This window comes from Python bivittatus, unplaced genomic scaffold (genome assembly GCF_059951505.1).
Source record: "Python bivittatus isolate LINGU-HERP-01145 unplaced genomic scaffold, Pbiv_v1 ctg000340_np1212, whole genome shotgun sequence".
NCBI lineage: Eukaryota > Metazoa > Chordata > Lepidosauria > Squamata > Pythonidae > Python > Python bivittatus.
The window spans coordinates 23,822,804-23,847,583 of NW_028277056.1; the positions used below are offsets into that span (position 1 = coordinate 23,822,804).

The 24,780-nt window shown below is 33.6% G+C and overlaps 1 protein-coding gene across 1 annotated transcript in view; it reads left to right on the forward strand.

The window, feature by feature from the left end:
* The window catches only part of PDS5B (PDS5 cohesin associated factor B), a 109,090-nt gene that overhangs the window by 22,383 nt on the left and 61,927 nt on the right, over positions 1–24,780 (forward strand). The window contains exons 2-13 of the mRNA XM_007423510.4: positions 3,110–3,232; positions 5,863–6,066; positions 13,128–13,214; positions 13,421–13,518; positions 14,117–14,243; positions 15,260–15,340; positions 17,346–17,486; positions 18,178–18,293; positions 20,013–20,107; positions 22,212–22,357; positions 23,118–23,269; positions 24,402–24,515. Of these exons, the coding sequence (XP_007423572.2) occupies positions 3,125–3,232; positions 5,863–6,066; positions 13,128–13,214; positions 13,421–13,518; positions 14,117–14,243; positions 15,260–15,340; positions 17,346–17,486; positions 18,178–18,293; positions 20,013–20,107; positions 22,212–22,357; positions 23,118–23,269; positions 24,402–24,515 (1,469 nt within the window). The 5' untranslated portion in view covers positions 3,110–3,124. The remainder of the gene's footprint in view (positions 1–3,109; positions 3,233–5,862; positions 6,067–13,127; positions 13,215–13,420; positions 13,519–14,116; positions 14,244–15,259; positions 15,341–17,345; positions 17,487–18,177; positions 18,294–20,012; positions 20,108–22,211; positions 22,358–23,117; positions 23,270–24,401; positions 24,516–24,780) is intronic.

Sequence of the window (24,780 nt, forward strand, 5' to 3'; positions counted from 1 at the left end):
AATTTTTGGGGAGATGCAATATTAGGAATGACTTTTCACATGTAGACTATAACTTAATATAATGTGTGTGGACTTTTATGTTTTTGTTTAGTAAGTGCGCAATTCTGCAAGTAGAGATATCCTTTGACACATTTTGCAAAAAACCCTTCCCTGAATTTGCTTTTGTTTCAAATGTGTGAAAGGTAAACTCTTGCAGCCCAATATTAGTTTTTATATGTGCTGGATTTTATGGACTCATTTACATTCTGCATTGGAATTGATGCCTTGAGTTTTAGAAAGAGAAGTATAAATATTGGTTTTGAACTTTTCCACCAAATGGGGTACATTGTACTATAGACCATAATTTCAAGCTGTACACCCCTTGGACTAGTGGGCTTTCCCCTTCTTCCTTTTGAAAGGTTGCAAGGAAGAGATTGGAAACTTCCCTTTTTGTATCTGAACTCAAGAAATTTCAGCTTCTTCAAAATATGATCTCGGCTTATCCTGAACTAAGTCTTTTTTTTTTAATGATAGTTCCCAAAATTCAAAAGAATAGGTATAATAATGTATTATTTATTATATTATATTATATTATATTATATTATATTATATTATATTATATTATATTATATTATATTATATTATATTATATTTTATTATTATAAATTATGGTGTTATAAATATAATAATGGGTAATAAAAAGTATTGTGCAGTGTTCAAATTCAGTAAAGATCCTTCAGGAAGTATAGGAGTATGAATTTAAGCATATATCCTCAACTTTTTAAAGGCGCTGTACCATTTCCTAGGAATGAGCACTTGCCCTCCAGTGGTGCCCTGTAGTTCCAAGAAAACACAGATGTTTTAACAAACTGCAGGCAGGTGTTTCATCATATTCCCACATGCTCTGTAGCACTTTTTTGGACTTGAGTCTGATCACTGCATAGTCTAGTAGCAATCCTTACTTTGGAATCATTATTACTTTGCTGCTATAATACTTTGTATTTAATATTATAAAGCTCAGTCATATGGAAAGACTTTTTAAAATTTGCATTGTACAAGAAAATTAGGAGGAATGCAGAAGGAAAGTTGGGTATACACAACCATAAGGGATCATTCTTAATACTGTAGCTTTATTGTTATTTTCAAGTGAAATTGTGATCCTTTTGTTCTGTAAATGCAACTTAACTGTTATGCAGTGTCTTGTCTTGGCAATCTGGAAATTATGGAAGCTAATTACTTTCTATTATGTGCTTCTATTCCACCAATTTGTGGTTAGCTGTGAAATACTGATGTGTGTGAATGCAGCATGAAAGGCTGTGCTTGTTTAAGGAGATAAATGGTGGCATTGTGGATGCATAGTAGTATTAAAGCAGCCTTTCTCAACTGGACTTCCATGGAACCATAGGGTTCTGAGAGAAATCACTAGGGGTTCCACAAGAGATTGTGATTTTAAAAAAAATTGCTAGTACTCGCAGTGGTGTAAATTTTTACAGGCCGTGACTCAGCTGCTGACCTGCTGCTTTGCTGTTGTAACATGTGGAATGTGCAAGTTATTGTGAAGTTTTCATATTTTTTGTGATTTTTATGCAGAGGTTCTCTGAGACAAGAAAATTACTTTGAGGGTTCCTCCAGGGTAAAAAAGTTGAGAAAGGCTATATTAAAGCATATACCATGTATTGTAGTCAGAAGTTTCTTAAGGAATATGATAGTTATAAATACATTGTTTAATTTAATGAGATTGTGGTACATTTTTAACTTTCTCTTTTGTTCTAGAGTTACTACTACCAAGGTTTTTTACTCTTTTTTTTTTTTTGCATGTGCTTTTTGGGTGGAGCACAGAAATGCGTCTAATGGGAATTTTTTCTTCTTCTTTCAAATTGTGTTATGCCACAATAATTGCTTGGCATGTGTATTTCATGCAAATTATTTTTAAATGTTTCTAATTATTAGGCTTTTTAAAAAAATTATTTAACTAAACTGCCCCCTCCCAAGTTGCCTAGTGTAAAAAGCCATTCTTAAAATGGGCAGTTTATCCATTCTTCTCTTCAAGATCCTTTCCTGCAAACTATCCTACTTGCAAAAGTTTTGGCTTGGCAGGGAAAAAAGAGATTTGTGTAGACTTATTCATTATAGCACATTAGTTTCTGTATGTATAAATTTACAGATTCCTGGGAGTAATGTTCACATATACTTGAATTTCCATTGGTGCTCTATTATATGTGTGTTATTTTTTTTAACATTTAGTTTTTTGAGAAAGCCTAAAATTTTAACATTTGAGAAAGGGTTGTTGAAGAAAGATTATTTTATTTCTTCAGATATCTTTTAACATTTATACATAAATACTTCAAAATTTTAATTATAGTCTCATCAGAATTGCTTTATTACTAAATTCAAATTTGTAAATTTCTAGAGAACTGGCTTTGGGTAAATGTGTAGTATTGGAATAATTATGTGAATATATTAGTTTTTTGCATTTCCTTTGGGGGACAAATAGATACTCTTGCTGAGATGTAAACCTTTGGTTACATCTTTTCTAAGATAACTTTCTTTTTAAGCATATAACTTATCCAGTGGAAACCTGTCTAACAGGTATGATACAATTTCAGCCATGCAGTTGATTACATAATTCCTGCACAATAATTTGCAAATAACTGTTGGATTTATTTATTAAAAGTATATTAATAAATTACTCACTCTTGGTGGTTTATGTAAAATGAAAAGCCAAAATACAATCAGCATGATATATGTCTAGCTATAGGAACAGATAGATGCCCACATAATCAGCTGCTAGTATCTAACCCCAGAATATCTGCATAAATAAAACAGTCTTGACCATATTTCCAAAGGCTAATAGGGAAGGTGCCAGGTGTATCTCTGGGTTGAAGTGTTTCATAACATGTGGGCAGAACAGAAAAAGACTGCATTCATGTGGGATCCTGAACATTGTCTCCCTGAAAACTTGTACAGACCAGGCAGATTCTACCTGAAGCAAGATATCCTGAATCCAAACTATGAGTCTGTGCTATATGTGTCCAGCTACTTATAAAGTTTCCTATTGGTTGTTTGGTCTGTTTTTTCAAAGTGTTGATATTTTTATGATTGGTATCTAATTATTTTTTTTCTTTACTAGGTTTAAAATAGCACTATGGCTCATTCAAAGACAAGAGCCAATGATGGAAAAATTACATATCCTCCAGGAGTTAAAGAAATATCTGACAAAATTTCAAAAGAAGAGATGGTACGAAGATTAAAAGTGAGTGGGTATCTTTACTACATATTGGGAAGTTTATTTGGGCAGTTTAAAATTGAATGGGTGTGAAGTTGTTTATTTTCAAACAAAAAAAGCTAATGATGTAAATAATAGTAAGTTGTTTAAGTTTTGCTGATGAGTTAGCAGAGCTAATTTAATGAACACGAACTTCCTGACAAACATCTCTTTTTTGGTTGCTTGTTGAACTGAATTGTGATGGTCATTCTGCTGCCTAAAATAAACAGAGCATGACTTTTATCTCTGACAACTTTTAAATTGCCTCATGCTCTCTATGTTTTGTTCAATATTTCTAAGTAAATATGTATGATTCCTTGATTTTTTTAATTGGGGAAGGAAAGAGAAATCTACTTTTCTTCTCATATTTTTGTTGCAGTAGCAACAAAAGTATGAGTTTATAGACCCTAAAAGTTGGCCTACTTAAATGCACACAAAATGCACACAAAATGCCATAATAGGTACAGTGGTTCTTGTGAAGAAAAGTCTTCTGTTGAAAAAGGGAGAAGGAATAGTATATTTCCCATCTCTCTGCTGTTTTTTTTGGGGGGGGGTGCAATCTTGATAATGGTATAAGTTATAAAATATAATTCTAGGTAAGGAACCAGGAAATTGTTAGAACAATAGCTGCAGAAAGTAGAAAAGTTATGATTTAAAGAAGTTATTTTATTTCCTGTACAATTGACACTAAAATAACAAAGTGCAATAGGATAGTGCAGCAGTAGAGGCAGAATGACTTGGAACAACTAGCATTTTCAGACGGAGCATCCAGTAGTATAATCCTCGGATCTAACAGACTCCACCAAAACTTTCCTCTCCTGAGAGGTAATATTAGCTGTGAACAGAGACTAGCAATTCACTTTAATTAACTAAAAATTCACTTTAATTTAAACTTTAAGGTGTTAGGTATGTTTAACATGGAAAAGATAAGACCGTGAGCAAATGTGGTAGTTGTCTTCAAGTATGTGAAGGGCTGTCATTAAAAGCCAGGGCAGTATTGTTCAGAGTTATTGCAGAACACAGGATAAGAAACAGTGGGCTTAAATTTTAAGGAAGTAGATTTTGGGCGAACATCAGGAAAAAGCCCTCCTAGAGCCACTCAGCAGTAAAACAGACTATTTCAGGAGGTGTTTAAACAGAGGCTGGATAGCCATCTATCAGGGATTTGTGGTAGTGGATTTTTGTATGGGGCAGGGGGTGGAGGTGTGTGTGTGTTTTTGTTCTGTTATGAGTTTTTATATAATAAATTAGGTATTTTTGCTTAAAAAGCAGCCTTTTCATCTTATTTATATCTCCTATTTTGTTTCTTTCAAAACAAACTATGAATATTTGCATGAATATTAAGAGACATTCGGTAATTGTATTTTTAAATATGTAATAATAACCTTAATATTCTAGTGAAATAGATATGTCAATAAATTTATGGTCATCAGGGCAGAACTGGATGAAAAGTTGACTATGAACAGTATTGGATTAGATTTAACAAATGACTTTAGTAGTTTAGATGTTAGAGTAGGACTGGAAGGACTCAGGTTCACATCTAGACTCAGCCATTCAAGGTTACTGGTCGTGTTTTGGGCCAGTCACTATATCTCAGCCCAGCCCATATTACAGAGCTATTATGGGGAAAAACTGAACTTGAGAGTGCTAGTTATGCCATTTTGCATTTTTGAAGGAATATAAATCTAAAAGAAAAAATGTACCACTTTTCTGAAATTATGGAATGTGACAACCTTTTGGATTCTTTTTCCTCCTTTGTTTAAAAAAAACCCCTCAAATTTGACAAACAAGCAAACAAAACCATTAAAACCATTTCTTGATTTGGTATGACAGCCATGGAAGTTTCAATTCCATCAAATTGGGCTGCTTTTTTTTTATTTAGGTTGAAACTGAATCTCATTGCTGTTTTTCAGGATACGAGTAACAAAGTTGCCAGCCTCATGTTTTTAATGTAATACATATTTATTACACAGAAACACCAGGCTGCACACAATTCCTCAACAATGCTATGAGCTAAGTTTTTTTTTAAATCATAATTTTGAAATAGGTAACTATAAATACTTGAATTTAGATCCCTCTCTACAGGGTCTCTAAGTCACTATTTGACTTTGAGCCAGTTGCTGTCTTACTCTGTCATATGAGGGTTGCTGTCAGACTAAAATGGAATACACTAACACCTTTCATACTGTGCTAAGTAAAAATATAATAAATATAAGTATTGAGAAGCAAATCATTTTCTGAAAACAAATCCTCATTATTACTTGTCGTATTTTGATTTTCTTTGTTAAAAACAGTGATGTCAGTCCTTCAGTACAAGCTTTTAGCACCTTAAAAAATAACAAATATGTTTTTATGGTACCAATCTACTTCAGAATTCACATTTATTTTGATCTTTAGGGCATAAACTATTTTTGTTGCAGATGCCTGCATCAGTTACATCTTAAAAGAGAAATATAAAATGATATATAGCTGCAAATATAATGAAGACATTGATATAACTATTTTTGATGTTACAAATTGATAAAAAGTAGAAAGCAGATTTTCTCAGCTTATGTATGTATTTATATCAGATATCTTATTTATAATATATTGCTAACTTTAGAATTTTATTTTGGCAGATGGTTGTAAAAACGTTTATGGATATGGACCAAGACTCTGAAGAGGAAAAAGAGTTGTATCTAAATCTTGCTTTACATCTTGCTTCTGATTTTTTTCTTAAGCATCCTGATAAAGATGTACGCTTGCTTGTTGCATGTTGTCTTGCTGATATTTTTAGAATATATGCTCCTGAAGCACCATATACTTCACCTGATAAACTTAAGGTAAGATTTTGTGACTTTCTTATCTTCTTGGAATCTGGGTGTATAATAATGCTATTTTATATTTATTTCTAAACAATTAAAAACAAACTGCCTGTTAGATCAATCTTTTCACTTGCATATGAAGCTCTATAATACATGTTTTATGTTGTATATTGCAACTAATATGAATTAAATAATAAATTGTGCTCCCTTTTCAGTTTAGTAGATTTTTACATAGTATTTAACATATTGTATAACCAGTATGGGGAATGTAACTCAGTCCTACACATACTGCTTTCTTTATTATCTGATGTTATTTGTATGCCACATACTGAAAAACAGAGTGCCAAATTCCTAATATTTATTTTAAATAATAGGTCTCTCAATACCCCCTGCAAAATTATAAAATTAAAAATGATAATCAGAGTTCTTCTGCATTTTGAAAATTTAAGTCATGTCTTTTATGACAGAATACAAATGGGAGCACTATATATTTATGTTTAGTCTACAGTTAGCAGAATTTCTTTTTCTTCATGCATCCTAAGGCAATAATTCCAAGATGATGCGGAACTGAATGCTACTATATTAATAATAATACCTGAAGGCAGAAAATTCTGTCCTTTGTGCAGCATGATCGCTATTCATTTCATTTCATATCATTTCCTTTCCTTGATATCTGGCTCTGATTGCCTCCTTAAATACCTGGTTCTTGTTTTATGGTGTATTTTCCTAGTGACTTCAAGTACTTTAAAGTTAAATAATTATTAAGCAAATAGGTAATGTTTAATTACATAATGTTAAATAATAAAACATTTTTAAAGATTATAATAACATTAAAAGGTGTTCTCAGTAAATTGGCAGATTTCTATTTAGACATGTCAAACACATAAGGTGAGCACTAATTGCAGAATGCAATAATTCTCTTGAAATATATAATCTCATTTCTTTTATAACTTATTTATTTATCTATTAAATTTGTATGCTGCCCATCTCCCCCAGCAGGTAACTCTGGGCAGCTCACAATGAAAGTAAGACCCACAAACAGTTAAAAAATAAATATCCCCATTAAGTAATTAAAATTAATTAATTACTTAAAAAGTCAAACTACAAAAACAAGCACTATACATAAAAACTAAAAACATTCAAGATGACGGGGGAGTAACATCAATTACCCCACAAGCCACTTCTACTGGTACGAGCCCCCATGCGGCCCCCAGGCCATCTGGCGTACCAAGATTTCACACTCTTCCTGAAGGCCATGAGTGGGGGCACACCGCACCTCAGGTGGTAAGTTGTTCCACAGAGCGGGGGCCATGGCAGAAAAGGCCCTCTTCCTAGATCCCACCAGTCGAAATTCCTTGACTGGTGCAGTCTGCAACATGCCCCTTCTGCCGGACCGAGTGGGACAGGCTGATAAAACGGGGGCTAGACGGCTCCTCAGATAACCTGGTCCTGGGCCAAGAAGGGCTTTAAAGGTGATAACCAACACCTTGAATTGGACCCGGAAGCAAACTGGCAACCAATGCAGCTTGCATAACAGTGGCGTTATATGGGCCCCCTTGGGGGCATTCATAATTGTCCGTGCCACTGCATTCTGCACCAGCTGTAGCTTCCGGATACTCTTCAAGGTAGCCCCACGTAGAGCGCATTGCAGTAATCCAACTGGGAGGTGACCAGGGCATGAGTGACCGTGCAGAGGGCCTCCCGATCGAGGAAGGGGCGTAACTGACGCACAACTTGAAGTTGCGCAAAGGCCCTCCTAGCCACAGCTGTCACCTGCTCTTCGAACAGGAGTCGTGAGTCCAGGAGGACCCCCAGATTACACACCGGGTCTGTCTGGGGTACTGCGACCCCCTCAAGAACCAAAGATGATAAACTCCTAGATCCTGAGGCTCCCCCTACCCACAGCCACTCCGTTTTGCCAGGGTTCAGTTGAAGCCTGTTGTCCCCCATCCAGGCCCCTACAGCCTCCAGGCACCGCAAAAGGGTAGCCACAGCATCACTCGCGTCACCCGGGATGAAGATATATAATTGAGTGTCATCAGCATACTGATGATACCTTATCCCATGGTGCCGGATGATCTCACCCAACAGTTTCATGTAGATGTTAAATAGGAGTGGTGAGAGCACCGAACCCTGAGGCACCCCACAAAGTAGGGGACGTGGGTTGGACCTCTTGCTCCCTATCAACACCGATTGGGTTCGGCCTTGGAGAAAGGAGCTGAACCAGCACAGAACTGTGCCACCCAGCCCCAACTCCTGCAGCCGGCCCAAAAGGATACCATGGTCGATGGTATCAAAAGCCGCCGAGATGTCGAGAAGAGCAAGGATGGATGCACTACCCGCATCCCACTCTCGCCGGAGATCATCTAAAAGTGCGACCAGTGCCGTTTCTGTCCCATAACCGGGCCTGAAATCTGACTGATAGGGGTCCAGATAATCCGTTTCCTCCAGGATCCTCTGAAGCTGCTGTGCAACTACCTTTTCCACCACCTTTCCTAAAAAGGGAAGGTGGGAAGCTGGACGAAAATTGTCCAGAAGGGTGGGATCTAGCGATGGTTTCTTGAGGAGGGGGAGGACCAAAGTCTCCTTAAAAGGCTTTGGGAACACCCCCTCCTGCAATGATGAATTGACCACCGCCAGTACCCACCCTAAAGTCACCTCCTTGGTGGCTTTGACCAGCCAGGAGGGACAGGGATCTAAAATACAGGTAGCTGCGCTAACAGCCCCGAGGACCCTGTCCACTTCCTCAGGGCCAACAGGATCAAACCGTTCCCAGATAACTGGGTAAGACCGCTCCCCGGGCATCTCCACTGGACCCGCCTCACGCTTGGCCATTTTATTCACTTCCTATCTGTTTAAAAACAGAATGTTCTTTTTCTTGAAATACTGTTTTTATCAGCTAATATGAAAAGTTTTATTGTTTAATCAACTGCTTATTAATGAATTATATTTGTTTGCAATGTTAGCTACAGTTTGTTTTAAGGACAAAAAATAAAATATATAGATGTATCTGTTTTGCAGAATTTTGAAGACAAGACAGATGGATTTAAGAAGGCCCTTTTTAAAATAATTGATGAGTTCTCAATGGAAGGGGATGGCATAGGTACACTGAAAAGATTTTTTTGTTCCATTCCCTCTTGATATGAATCTGCTGCTGAACAGAAGTTTAGAATTTAGAATGTGAGGCACCAGGACCAAGTGGCACCAAATGCTAAGACAGTGCTGCCAAACTAATATTTAATATGATAAATGATATGATAGAAAAGAAAATAATAAACTGTATATGAAATAAATATTTCAGTTGTCTTCCATATAAATTAAACTTAATATTTGTCCTTGCCCTGCCTATTCTCTCCTTCCTGTCCATTTTTTGAAGGGTTATTTTTGGCATACTACTGAAAGGCCAAACATTATGTAATTCTGTTTTATACTATTTTTCATGACTGGTGGTCATTGTAGAGTGCGGGAGCTCAGGCAGTAAGTGGGCTCTGGCCCACTTGATAGTGTGCATTGATAGTGAACACTGGGAGACAGCAAACTGAGGTAATCAGCTGATTCTAATTAGTGAATGCAGGGAGGCAATAGACAATTTCGTAGCCAAGCTTATTAGTATCTTACATATAAAACTAGATATAGTTTATGAGCCATTTCAGAGGAACGTCTACATGTCCTACTAATAAGAAAAGCAAGTTTCATAGGAATAAAGGATAGATTGATAGGGATAAGGGATAATTTATCAACTGTATTCCTGAGGAGATTAAGCCCTTTATTTGGGTTTAAATTAGGCTCTTAATCTCTCTCTCTCTCTGACATTTTGATTTTCAAAAAAGGGAAAAGTGGTCAATTAAAGCTTTAGTTCTAGTGCAGTGACTTATTGTATAGTCCATTTTAAATTGTTTTCCCTTATAGAATTTCACCAAAAGAGTAGGAAACAGGGCTGGAGAGGAAACATTTATCATTAGGGAGATAGAGTGAAAAAGAAGAGAGAAGGGAGTGTACCAGTAAGAGTTATTTAGCTGCATGATTAGTTTCATTTTTAAGCCATTGTTCTTTTTTGCCTCTTAACCAGATGGGGAAGGATGGATTGGTGCAACAAATTAGAATTAATGACTATAAAAAGTACAAACACAACAAACTGCAGTTAGCACAAATTTAAATGTGCATACATTTTTTATCCTGTTGTTTAAAATCTTTGTGGCTGATCAATATGATGAGTAAGCCCAGATATATAAATAAACTTTAATTTAGCAGATGAAACAATGATTTGCCACTACATTAAAACTGAGCCTCTAAGAAGCAACAGATGTGTCTACTTTTAATTCATCTTAGTGATTAGTTAGTTGTACTGTAGTTCAGTTAAATGTAGATGTTGACATTATTGGTAAGACAGAATCTTCCCTGTCTAAAATGTATACCCCACTTAGTCAAGGAAGATGTTTTGGATAATGAGTAGAATTAGTAAATCTTTTTCATTCCAGTAATAGATTAGTAAATATATTGGGGATTGGTGACGAACTATTATTAATCTAAATTGGTGAATAGATAATAATCCAAGGCCAAAGCTCTTAAAACTGTGCTTGTTCATGCAGTTTTTTTTTTGATGTTCCTACGTTATACTGAAATTTAGACAGTGAATTCTTTTAGACAGATCTCGTTACTATTTTACTTTGTAAATAGCTATGTATATTGTTTTTCAAGTAAAAATAATCTGTATATAATGTTGGTTTATATATGTCAATAAAAATCATTTTAGTCGTTGCAGTCCCTTTGTATTGATTGTCCATATAGATTGTTTAGTGGAGCACCTTATTTAATAAATGTAAGTTTTTAAGAATGTTAATCTGATTACTTTCAGGCAGTTATCGTTTTCCCTCAGTATTTGGGGCTCTTACCAAGAGTGTGCAAAGCAACCCCACTCTGTTTGATTGAAACACTTTGTTTCACCTTCAAGCCTTGACTCCATTGGAAAAGATTTCTGCACATTCACATACATTTGTAGAATTGGAATTCTGGTTATTGGAATTGCTGGAGGAGACCTCAGAAGCTTTTCTTTTAGAAACAGAGGGACAGAGAATTGATTTGCAAAGTAGTTTCAAAAGAATGCTTCATATGATGTTCATTAAAGTAGTGTAGAATGTGTAGAAAGATACCATGTCTATAGTTCTGATTAAGCCTTTCATTTCTCATGTCCTTCATCCATATATTAATTTATTTTTTGATTTCCTTCTTAGCTTAAAGTTTTTTTTTTCCTGTTTCTTATTCCCTTATACCTGCTTTCTTCTCTTGAATTAACAATACTGACTTGTTTGGCACGCTTGGATGAGCAAGGGTTATGAAATAAAGCCGCCTGGTGGCAGTATCTGGAAAATGTTGATTTAAGGAATCTTTCTTGTGAATTTTAAAGAAGTGTGATAATGTGGTAATTTATTGCCATTTTTTTTCCTACAGATTCATAAATGCTATGCATTGAATGCATTTTTTTTTGTAACTCATTCAAATTATTCCTTGGTTTACAATACAGTGTCTAATTTGTCTAATTAAAGTTAATTAAACAGATCAGTAACTTTGATCTTTTTAGTTCCTTTTTTGTTGTCATTGTAAATTAGTATTTTATATGTATTTGTTCCTACCAAATTGTAGGAATAAAATTAGTATTAGTATTTATATACATTATTCCCTGCAAAAGAAAAACACTGAATTTATTCTTAGATTAACTTTTTTATTGTACCATCAAGTAAAATACCTGATCATTGCTGCTTTTCATGATTAAATTTTTACATTTTAGAAGTACATTATCATATTTATATCTATGTTCTCTCATTTATATACATTATTATATTATAAATTATTACACATTGTTACAGAGCTATTTTTGTTCATTACATGATATTTGATAAAGATGGTTTATATCTAGATAAATGAAGAAAGAGGTCACATACTCTTGTATATTCTGAAGATGGTTAATGAGCATATGTCAGAGGACTGGTTAGGTGTAACCAATATACTGTAGTAATAGTATTACTAGTAGCAATGATAATAGCTTTTAACTTTCGGATAAATATGAATTAAAAAATCAAAGGTAAAAGAAATTGAATAAAAGACATGTATCTGTAGATTACCTGATATGGATTCTAATATTTATTAAGAACTAAATATAGCTGTTAGCAACTTGCAGGTAATTTAATTGAATTTACAAAATGAAATCAAGGTGAATCTTAAGGATAATTAGCTGTGAATTTTCTTGGTTACTGATTATCCTTTATCAGATCAAGATATGTTAAAACAAATACAAATGTTTGTATTTCTAGCTTAATGTTGATTATCTGAAATGTAATTTTTGTTTGGAATATGTTCATTCTTCGAAGAATGCCAGGTACCTTCAAACATAAGGTAATTTAAGTGACCTGAGATTGATTCACTTGGTTTTAACCATGTATTTTCCTCCCTCCCCTGTAATTCAGGAAAGAAATGAAAGCTGTAGGATTCCAAAGAACTTCTTGCTCGTAATTTCACTCTTAAAGATTTCCAACAAACGCCTTCACAGTAACCTGAAATTATTTTTCAAGCCAATTTTAGCTAGTATTTTTGGCTGAGTTGCAGTTTCCATCCCCTCAAATAGTGCTTACTGTTGCAATATTGGAACATATTGAGAACCAGTGCTTATCTGTCCACTTTGGTTATTTACAAAATCCATGTACAATGTTATATTTTTAATATAGCCAACACAAGGTCATATTAAAAACATAATGTTTGTATGGTGGTGATTTGGAACAGTTAAGATAGGGGAAAATGTTTTATTTTTTTAAATGGCCAGGAGTTACTTTTATCAATATCCTCTGTAACAGACTTGGGAAACTCAAAAATTAATATTCTGCTAAAATAAAATCAACAAATGAGAGTGGAAATTGGTACTGCAGTATCCTGAATGATATTCCTATCATTGGATTGTAAAAAGAAAAGGTTTGTTAAAACATATTAAATGGTCACTAGTATATTGAGATTTTTGTTGTTGTTGAACTGAATGATTATGCAGGAAATATTTACTTCGGGTGACAAACATATACTGTGTTTTTCCTCAGGATATATTTATGTTCATCACAAGACAATTGAAAGGATTAGAAGATACAAAAAGCCCACAATTCAACAGATATTTTTATTTATTAGAGGTAAACAATTTTTCATTAGTATTCATCTTAGTTTGATCAGTAAAAGTTTTACTTCTTAGTCAATCAAATATTTGTTCTGCATAAAATACCAATAGCATTTTAAGTATATCAGAAACGCATCTATGTTTATGGTGAAATATTATTCAGTACTGACCTTATTGATTCTTTCTTAAATTATAGTTACTGTATCTTTTTCTCCTAAATAGAATATTGCGTGGGTTAAATCTTACAACATATGCTTCGAATTAGAAGATAGCAATGAAATTTTTACGCAACTGTATAGAACATTGTTTTCTGTAATCAAGTGAGTATATCTTTAACAGCAATTTTAATATGTGATGGGACTGAAAGGATATTTCAACTGTTAGGAGTGGGCTTAAAATGCTTAAGCATGGAGGTGAAAGAAAGTTTGTGTGCTGCATGGATGGGTAACATTTTCAACCCCACAAAATATTTCTCTCCCCTGCTATCTTGACTGAGTTGAGTTTTCTAGGGTAGAAGTTAAGGCCTCTTCTGGCCAGTAATTTAAATACAGCTGAGATGTCTCTTAATAGCAGCAAGGTAGCAATAATGTTGTTAGGATTACTGATGGACCAGGATGAGGTGTTAGTCTTGTGTTGTGTTCTCAGTGAGCTTGATGTTCATTGTGTTTGGGACAGACTATTGAAGGCCCCTCAGAATGGAGAAGATGGCACGTGTACCCTTTTCACTAGGACAGGTGGGGGAGCAGCAATAAAAAGAGGAGAACAACAAGTAATTGGCTGCAGGAAACCTCTGAGGGCCAGATGAGGATTATGGTTTTCTCACCCTCAAACAAATAGTTCATTACCCAAATTCTAATTTAGGATGCGCCATAATAAATTATACTGTGTTGCTGAACTGACATACTGTTCTCATTTTAGCAATGGTCATAACCAGAAGGTTCACATGCATATGGTAGATTTGATGAGTTCTATCATTTGTGAAGGTGATACAGTATCTCAAGAGCTTTTGGATACAGTTTTAGTTAATTTGGTCCCTGCACATAAGGTAAGAATTAACATTATTAAACATAAGAACATTGTATTGAACATAAAAATACTCTATTGAAACATAGTATATTTGGCAAAAGGTACTGCAGCTACCTTTTTTCCATGAGTTTGTAACACAAGAGTAGAGTGATATTTGAAACAGTGAAATTAGCCAATATTTTAACCTATTTCTCAGAGAGTCTCTAAAGCATGAAATAGAAGAACTTTATGTTGGTCTAAGTTTAATGTGGAGAATCACTGGGCAAATTATATTCATATTTGTATTCTCTGCTGTCCTCAAATAGTTGCCTGACTAAAATCTCTGAAATATATTGTCATTGCCATGGAAGTAGGTAGGAAAGGAGTAAGAAGGCAGGACAGCAGTGTATCTAGGCATATTTTAATTCATTTGCATTATTTTAAGCTAATTTAATCAAGAGATGCTTACTACAATTAAAATGAGAAAATTTGACTTTAGTCTGAATTGTGTGTACACCATGTGTCATTATTAGATGACACATGGAGTCTAAAATGAATGAATTCAAATGATTAGATTGTGAAATGGAAGATAATAAAAATCTGGCCCTTGGCCAGGACAAGGAGAAGGGGGGCCCTTGGCCAATAAAGGACCAATAAATCTGGCCCTTGGCCAATAAAGGACAAGGAGAAGGGGGGATAAAAATCAAACTGTATGATTGACAGTGGAATCCTATGCACCTTAATCAGATGTACGTCCTGCTGAGTCCTCTGGGGTACCCTGAAGGAGTAGATGTTATGCGAAATATGGAGCTTGAATACTGCTGTCTTTAAAAGTTGGACACAACATTAATTCTAATGTACATATTTATTTTTCTGTACTGGAAGTGTAATAATTGGAATGCTTGTAGTTCTATTATCTTTAACCAATATTACCCATCCTGTTCTTTAAAATTTTGAAAAAAGCCAATTATGTTGATTCACTTATTTGTATTGAGTATAAATTTTTAAGAATTTTTAAGAATAAACCTCATTTTTTGTGTCAAATATTCTTTTCAGAATTTAAACAAACAAGCATATGACTTGGCAAAGGCTTTACTGAAGAGAACAGCCCAAGCTATTGAACCATATATTACTAATGTAAGTGAGAATTTTAAATGACCATGCAGAAAAAACTGAATAAGATATCATTAGCTTTACTATAGCTTTATATTGCATTTTGAATACTTTAGGACTTTCCTACAATCAAATCATAGCTGCCTGCATTCTTATTTAGTACTAGCACCATTCATAAACCAAAGTTAACAGTTGCTGATTACATCAGTTGTTGGATGCATTGAGTATCTTGTGCTATGTTTCTTTGTTGACTGTCCTTCTATAACAGATACCTTTAAAGCTGTGCTTGAAGACATGAAACTAGATGTTCACTTATTGATAGTCATTATCAGATTGTTGATGAAGATTCTCAGTCATCCAGGCAGAATTATCTGGAGGTTGAGTCATGGCAACTGGACTTCTTTTCTTATTGGTTTGTCTTGATACGTTTGATACTAGACTGAAGAAGCTGCTTGGACAAGCAGCGAAACGTATCAAACCAAAAAGTCCAGTTGCCATGACTCAACCTCCAGATCAATATCAGATTATTATTGACAACCAGTTTGGTGTAGTGGTTAAGGTGCTGGCCTACAAACCAGGAGATGGTGAGTTCTAGGCCTCCCTTCAGTGTGAAAGCCAGCTGGGTGATTATGGACCAGTCGTGCTCTCTCAGCCCAACCCACCTCACAGGGCTGTTCACAAAAACACGAGGCAGGAGTATAGGTGTGTTCGCCACCTTGATATAGATAGACACAGGATAAAAATAACACAGGACACAGGATAATAGTAATAATTGAACTCAGTAGGAGAAGTTAGTAATGATTGACTGGAGAACCACTGAGTTCAGTGTGTTCTGTTTGAATCTGCATCCAGTGCATAGGCTGCAATATTGTACATGCTTATTTGAGAATAAATTCCACTGAACTAAGGGAATTTTCAAGTATATATGAATTAAATATTGTCATTCATGCAGTATAGTTTTTCCACAAAAGCAGTTTAGTTTTCTTCCATCATCTGCTGGAAAATGTGAACTTACGAACTGGGTGATAAAAGATGCATCTGGCAGCCATCTCTATAGTTGCAGCTGGGCTTTTCCAAGTAGTTCCAGTCACAGAAATTGCTGTTTGATTTTCCATGCTCATTTATTTCACATTTTATACTAGTCCATGTCAAATATATTTATATTTATAGTTATATTAATAAAAATATATATGGGGATGATCTTTTGAAAGACATAGGCTTTTTTTGATGGTAGTTAGAGTTTTCTCCTACTCTTTCTTCATGAAGTTTGATTTGGAATTGGTCTAGGAAAACCGAAGTATTTCAAAATAATTCATAGAATAGATCTGTGTTATGTTAAGCAAAGTACTGTCTAGTAGCTAGTTTTTACCTTATCAGGGATTACAATTTGCAATGGCTTATATGTCTTCTGAACTAAGAAAGTACTTATTTTAATAACATCAGTAATAATTTTTAAGGACTGATTTTCAAATTGTATTATGTATACAAACCTTCAGCAGAAATAATTGACATTTATATTCTTGTTCTATTAGTGATATAGACTTTCCCCATTGTGCAAAACACAGTACATTTTACTTTGAATTGTAGCTCAATTTTGAAGATTATTACCAGCTTCCATTAGGAAATGTTATACACACACATATACAGTTAATTCTAGATATTTAAATGTCAGCTTCTTTGATGTAAATGTGAGTAAGTACATATTTAGAATCCTATTGAAACTAGCTTTCTAAATATATATATTTATTACCATTAATATATTAATTTTTCTGTAGTTAATTTAATTGTACAGCCAAAGTAGATGGTTTGAAAGGATACTGAATTACTGCACCTTCCTGTATTCTAACAGTGTTTTATTGAAAGTTAAACAATATTTGAAAAGTTAGTTTCCAGTTTTATGAATGGAGAATTATAGAATTAAATGTGAGAGTGAAAATGTGAAATCTTGGTATTGTTAGAAAATTAGAATTGTTCTGAAATAAGTTAAGAAATTATGGTTTCTATCCTGTTGTTGATTTTTTTTTTACAGTTCTTTAATCAAGTGCTTATGCTAGGAAAAACATCCATCAGTGATCTCTCAGAGCATGTTTTTGATTTAATTTTGGAGCTATATAATATTGATAGCCATCTTTTACTCTCAGTTTTGCCACAGCTTGAATTCAAACTTAAGGTAAGTAATACATATCTCATTGTCATTAATTGAAGATTTAAATCTGTGTATGGGCATGGATGATGCACCATTTTTCAACAAGAACTTTAGTTCTGCTTTAGGGAATGCCACTGTTTCAATTCCTTTTCCTGATGAACATCCCTTATTATATTCTCTTAATTTCAAACATTTGTTTATATTTCAGTGAATGCTGGTACTCTTCTCTTTTCAACTATCAGTGAATAACAGTGTAGACTTTTGTTTAATTCTCTAGTTTCCCATTTCAGTGGCTAATACTTCTACTGAAGTAGAACCACCAGCAAATAGATATCAGGAATTAATTCTTATTTACAATCTAGATCTGGTAACCCTAACTTAAATCAACAAAATGGTGCATGTTCTATCACAAAATTGCTTAGGGGTAGAAGGACAAAATGATATAGGAAAACTGTTGTAAATTTGCATTGGCTTATAAGTTGATCGCATCTAATTTGTACACTTGAGTAAGTGAGTTATACTGTGAGCACCTAATGAAATATCTTGTTAATCAGTTTTATTTTACAGGACAATTTATATTATACTTGGTATGCATATCTGTGATTTTAGTTCAGTTCTTCTTGGTTTCTTTCTTTGTTTTACTATGTGATGAAATAGTTTTCCAAAGCTTGTTTGTGTAGGTTTATATTCTTTTTTAAAAAATATTATTTTCTAGAGCAATGACAATGAGGAACGACTGCAGGTTGTAAAACTACTCGCAAAAATGTTTGGAGCAAAAGATTCAGAGTTGGCAGCTCAGAACAAACCCCTTTGGCAATGCTATTTGGGGAGGTATGATCTGTTTTACTTTGTTTCCCACTAAATTACAACTCACTATTTAGTCTTACTGTATTGTAATTATTCAACATTTAATATATTTTTTAATATCAGCATGAGCCATACATGTGTGTAATGTCTATTATGCTGCTTACTCTAAAATTGTCATAGGAAAGGTTGATGATCCACCTTAATTATACTAGTTTTTAGATTGCAACATTTGGGCTTGTACATTTTACTAAACCATCATGTGGTTTGCTTAGTTTTGGTTAATATAATATATTAATGAAGTCAGTGAATAAATCATGGTTTGTGCTAGCACAATAAACCACATTCTGAAATCATTTGTTTTCTTCTTGCATCTGTTGCTTAGCAGCTTTGTGGTTTCCTGATTTTCTTTTTATGCTTTACCTGGGGCACTAAGCATTCCTTACAAAGCACAATATCCGAAAAAGGCAAAGAAAATAAGAAATGGGCAAAACAAACCACGATTATTTAGCTTGTTGTTCCTGCCTGTTCAAGCAACCATGTTTGGTACAAGGTGCAGCTCAGCAAAATGTATGAACATAACAACTGTTTTTCATTTTGCTGGATGATTTGGAATAATGGAGGTCTTTATTGACAGAATAAAATATCAAAACATTGTATAATTCAGTTTATATATTGCATTTTATTAATATTAGTATGCCTTCCAAAGATAACATTAGAAACTAACTTGTAGAATTGGAAATAGGTTACAAATACATTTCACAGTAAAAAAAAAATGCAACGAAATACACATAAACATTCTTTTCCATTATGTTTTTCTTTTGGTTAAAATGATAACTGGATTCATAGTTCACAATTTTAAAACAAATCTAGGCTAAAGAAGTACAGATTTTATATTATTGTATTTATTTATTAAATTTGTACATTGTCCAACTCCCAGCAACTCTGGGTGTTTCACAAAGTAAAAGCATAGAAAAATAACAGTACCACAATAAGACAGGAACAAAATATGAGCAACAACAAAAAATATACCCACACTACCCAAAGCAATTTCAGTCATCCTAGCCAAAGGCCTGGGTAAAGAACCAGGCCCTCTAAAACACCAGTAGGCTAGGAACCATCAGATCTTGGGGGTGAGCTTCAATCCAGAGGGTTGAAGGCTGATCTATGTAATGTAAGCTAGATATCATACTAATGTAATATGAGTACTTCCCGTGTATTAAAATAATGAAATTGCATTTACCCAAAAACTTTTGTATATTTTGACACTTGTTTATCGTAGTGAATTGTATCTAACATATTATATTTTGAGATGTCAAATGACATTTGTCTCTCTTAAATGTATAAAATTTGCTAGCTGCTATTCTATGAACTTTCTAGCAAACATCAACAATAGCTTTGACTATCAGAAAAATTAAACAAGGTCAATACAACATGAACTACACAAAGAGAAGACCTTGATTCTCATTATAACATTATTAATAATTGACTGGATATAGATTTAGTATGACTTCCTTGGATGAGAAAAAAATAAAATCCAATTAAGCAAAAGCACTATCATTATCTCTTGCACAGAACCCAAGAGATTAGTTTCTTCTGAGTCCTTTTCTGCAAAGTTCTAGCTAATCTCTGCTCATATATTCTCTCTATATTCATGCTTAGGTCCAGCCTTGGCTACAATATTTTGGTGAAAATTGAAATAAGAGACAACATGGTTATTAAATTTTTTTGTTTTTTTAAAAACAGATTTAATGACATCCATGTACCTATCCGTCTTGAATGTGTGAAATTTGCCAGTCACTGCCTTATGAACCATCCAGATCTAGCAAAAGATCTAACAGGTATCAGTAAACATAGTCTTCAGAGTAAAAGGAATTTTTCCTGTTTCTGCTATTTTTAATTGCATAGCAAAATCACTGTGGTTTTTAAAATATCAAAATACTTCAGTATAGTGGCATCTTCACAAAGAGTATGCTTCAAGTGATACTCATTATTGATCTTTCACCTGCAAGTCTTTGCCTCTAAGGCCATCAGATGTTCAGGTTTGACACAGGGTTTGAATATGAGTGTGTAAATACAGTGTTTGTCTATCTATCATGCTTTTCAGACTTATGGATGTAGAATTTTATTACATAGACATTACATAAACTACATGCCAGTAAATAACTATGATATAGTTAGATGTATTAGTGAAAAATACATGTAATAATTTCCTTAAAGATACACATTGTTATCTGTTAGCTACCAGAACATCCTTTGTTGTTGTTTTTTTAATGAGACTAAAAAATGTCAGTTTATGACATAATACATTTTAGCCCTTTAAGTACAAAATTTAGTAATCAGTCCAAGTGATATATATTAAGGAGTACAAAGTCGTTATTTCATAAATGTACTGTGCATTTTGCAAACAATAAAAATTTGTGGTAAATTCCTTTATTAAAAAATAAACCAGGTCATTCTCTGTCTTCAGTTTATTGATCCGGTCAATACACTTTACAATGAAAGTGTATATAGGTAATGACAGTAATTGGGACCAGCAACTCTGTCGCTAAGCAACATGGTCATAAAGCGTGATGTCACGTGGCTGCACCAACTTATGATGGCAGTTCTGACAGTTCCAGTTGTGGTCATTAAGCAAATCCTGCATGATCATTAAGTGCAATGTCATGTGATCACCATTTGCGACCTCCTACCGGCTTCCCCGTTGACGTTGCTTGTTAGAAGCCGGTAGTGAAGGTTGCAAATGGTGATCATGTGACCTCAGGATACTGCATTTGTTGTAATTGTGAGCCAGTTGCTAAGTGCCCAAATCATGATCATGTGACTGTGGGGATGCTGCAACAGCTGCAACTTCGAGGACAGGCCATAAGTCTCCTCCTTACCGCCATTGCAACTTTGAACAGTGGCTGAACAAATGGTTGTTAACCAAGGACGACCTGTAGAACAGTTAAAATGCAGAACTAAATTTAAATACAATTAATGACAAAAACAAACTATGTTTCATTGGATGCAGTTTTAGTTTAGATTTTGATTCTCTTGAAAACTGCAAATAAATATTGCTGTGACACACTATTTTGTACAAGAAAGAAAAATAATGTAATATTCAAGTGATATTTCAGGATACAGAGTAATCAGTGGATTGATTAACTGTTTCTACATATCTCAGTAAAGGCTTAACAGAGAAAAATGTATGGATTACTATATTCCTTTGAAGCACAGGAACATAATCTGTTAGCATAAACTATCTTTCTAAGTGGCACATCTAAATAAGCTGCTGGTATTACATTGAGACATATAAGCATGAATATCCTCCTGTACTTTGAAATCTTAGGCTGTGCAAATACAGATACAGATGTTTCAAATTGCTGGTCTGAGAGAATTAAACAAATCCTAATAATAAGCAGTTTTCCCTGTTTGAAAAATGTAATAATAGGACAAGAGTGTGTATGTGTGATCTTTGTATTAAATACAGAGATGATAATATCACCATGATATTGGGGTTTTTTTTCCTATGTAAGAACAAGTACCATATGTCTCAAGCTGTAAATTGTGGAGCTATAAATCTAAATGTTTGTTAGGAGAGAGGGGAGAGGAAGGTTTAATATTGTGCTTTGCTTTATTAGTTTTCTTTGTGCTGGAAATTATCATGCAACACTGAAGTCCTTTAATAGGTCCTTGTTCGTATAACTGTTAGGGAGAGAATGAAAATTCCTTCCAAATGGCTTAAATTATTTTTCCCATTAATGAGGTTGCTGTTCATAATCATTCAGTAACCAAGCATGATTTTATTTAGAGGAAAAAGGAAATGGCTATGGTAACATATTTTATTATACATGATGCCCTGTTCTTTAGGACTAATATAAGAGCAGTAATCTTCATAAGTGTATATTGCAGGTATTCAACTTAATGATATAACATTTTAATTAATGTATACTTTATGTACAGAATATCTTAAAGTGAGATCTCATGACCCTGAAGAAGCTATTAGGCATGATGTTATTGTATCAATAGTTACTGCTGCTAAGAAAGATCTCCTACTCGTGAATGATCATCTGCTTAATTTTGTGAGAGAGCGAACACTTGACAAACGGGTAAGTTTGTTGGTTAACTACTCAGACTGCTAGTCCAAGGGTAGTCAGTTTAATTCAGTTTGTTAAAAAAAATCCTTCATTGTTAAGATCTCTTAAAAAGAATTGTCTAATAGCATATTCATATACTTTGATTATCTACTCTATCTGGACATCTTTTGTACTAACAGGAAATTACAGACTAATAAAACTCAGTAAAGTGTTTCTTACAGTTATAGACTTTTGACCAGTTCAGGAATATTTTGCAATTCAATACAAAAGGGCCTTCTGTTTATGAATTTTATATGTATTAAGCAGACTTTACAACTATAACCTTCATCATATATAGTGTTTCAAAGTAGCAAGAGATTATTTTTATATGTATAGATCTTATTTTAATTGACACTGAATAAGTTTTAATATTAACTGTTTATCACTTTTTATGTTACGGTTTTTACATTCTCTTAAAGCATTAGTAGTAAAAGATTATCAACTTTTTTTTTACTCTTAGCATTCTGTTGCATTCCCTGATTCAATTTTTCTGAAACCCTGCCATGGTAAATTTGAAAGTACACTGTTTACTAGAGGTATGCAAAAAAGTTAATGGTGAAAACAGATGCTCTGACCTTTATATGAACAATTCTGAGTGAATGAACTTTGAAGCTGGCCATTTTGCATGCTTCTTTTTATCCGTTTAGTAAAAATATTGCTATATGTTTTGAATGTTTATAGTAGACTATTTAAAAAATTATTTTTCGGATCTCAATATGTATTATTATTTTAGTGGAGGGTGAGAAAAGAAGCTATGATGGGACTTGCACAGATATACAAGAAATATTCTTTACAGTCAGAAGCTGGAAAAGAAGCTGCCAAACAAATTGCTTGGATAAAGGACAAATTGTTGCATATATATTATCAAAACAGTATTGATGATAGGTAAGTTATCTTTTTTTTTTAATTAAAAAGACCCTTCCTTCTGCCCCAGAGTTTACTTTGGAATAATAATGACAAAAATGGAAAAGTTGGGACATAATGTGGGAAAAAGCATAAGTACTGAAATTGTTCAGGGGTCATTTAATTCATATGGATTTCATTTATTTTTGAACAACAGTTCTGAGAAATGCATGATTACCTATTTAGAACTCTAGAAACAAGACAATTCTGAAGTAAGTCTCTGAATTCTTGACATTCATAGGACTACATATTATAATGCTATTCTAAATCTATATACAATATTTTTTAATCGATAAATAAATACACCTGAAATAGGCCATAGAATTCTTAAGGTTTCCAACTACATGAACTAGGCTTCCCAACCCCTGTGCTTGTGTGCTGTAACTCCTTTTCCATATCAGAGTTTATAAGTTTACATTTATGCCAGCTAACTATTTTTCCTCTTACGTTGGAAGGAACTCTATTTATTTACTCTGTTGTTGAAACAAGCCAGAATTTGAAATTCAGTGAAATCATTGGCTTGTTTTTAATGATAGTTTTAAAAAATAATTTATTCAATCCTAAAGTCTTTGAGAACTGTGGCTAATTTAGAAAAGTAAGTTTTTGATTTACTTATTTGTTGAGTGAAAGCAGAGGAAAAATGAGGGCCTGAGAGACGTTAGGACTAGAATCCTAATGTAGGACCATAATAACTATTGGTCACTGGTATCCTTTACTTTTATCTAATTCCTTTTTCATGCTATTCAATTTGATAATTACTGTAACTTGTGATAGCAAATTCTACAGGTTAATACAGTTTCCCTTATGCTTGAACTAGGGTACTGTACTGTACTGGATTACGGTAGATATGATATGTGTTTGTAATAAAAATTACAGAAATTAAAACTTATTCACATTTGCTTTCTGTATGTAAAATAATTTAGTGGGATATAACTGCTTCAATTTAGTAACTGATTAATCATTTTATTTATAGAAGGATGAATATGACTTAATTAAGTTTGGGTGGGATAAATTGATTTGTCAATTTCAAATTGATTTGTCAGTTGATCATGGCCTGAGTTTTGAGTTTGATTTTGATATTTTCTGAAACTTGTTATTGGTAATCTCTTTTTAGATTGCTGGTAGAGCGCATCTTTGCTCAGTATATGGTTCCACACAATTTGGAAACAAATGAAAGAATGAAATGCTTATACTACCTTTACGCAACACTTGATTCTAATGCTGTTAAGTATGTATTCCATAACAAATATGGAGCTATGGAACATTTTCATTACTAATGTAATTGATAATTTTGATTAAGAGGAATATAAAGTCAATTAATTTTATAAAGGCCTTTATCTTATCTTTCAGTTGTTCCTTATTATAAAACAAATATTTTCTATTTGGTATTAAATTTTAGTTCCCATTAGTGAATAAAATGCCTTGGTAAAAGTATGGTGTATCTTCATCATACACTTGTCTTTCCACAGTTTAAAAAAAACTTCTTTCCACCT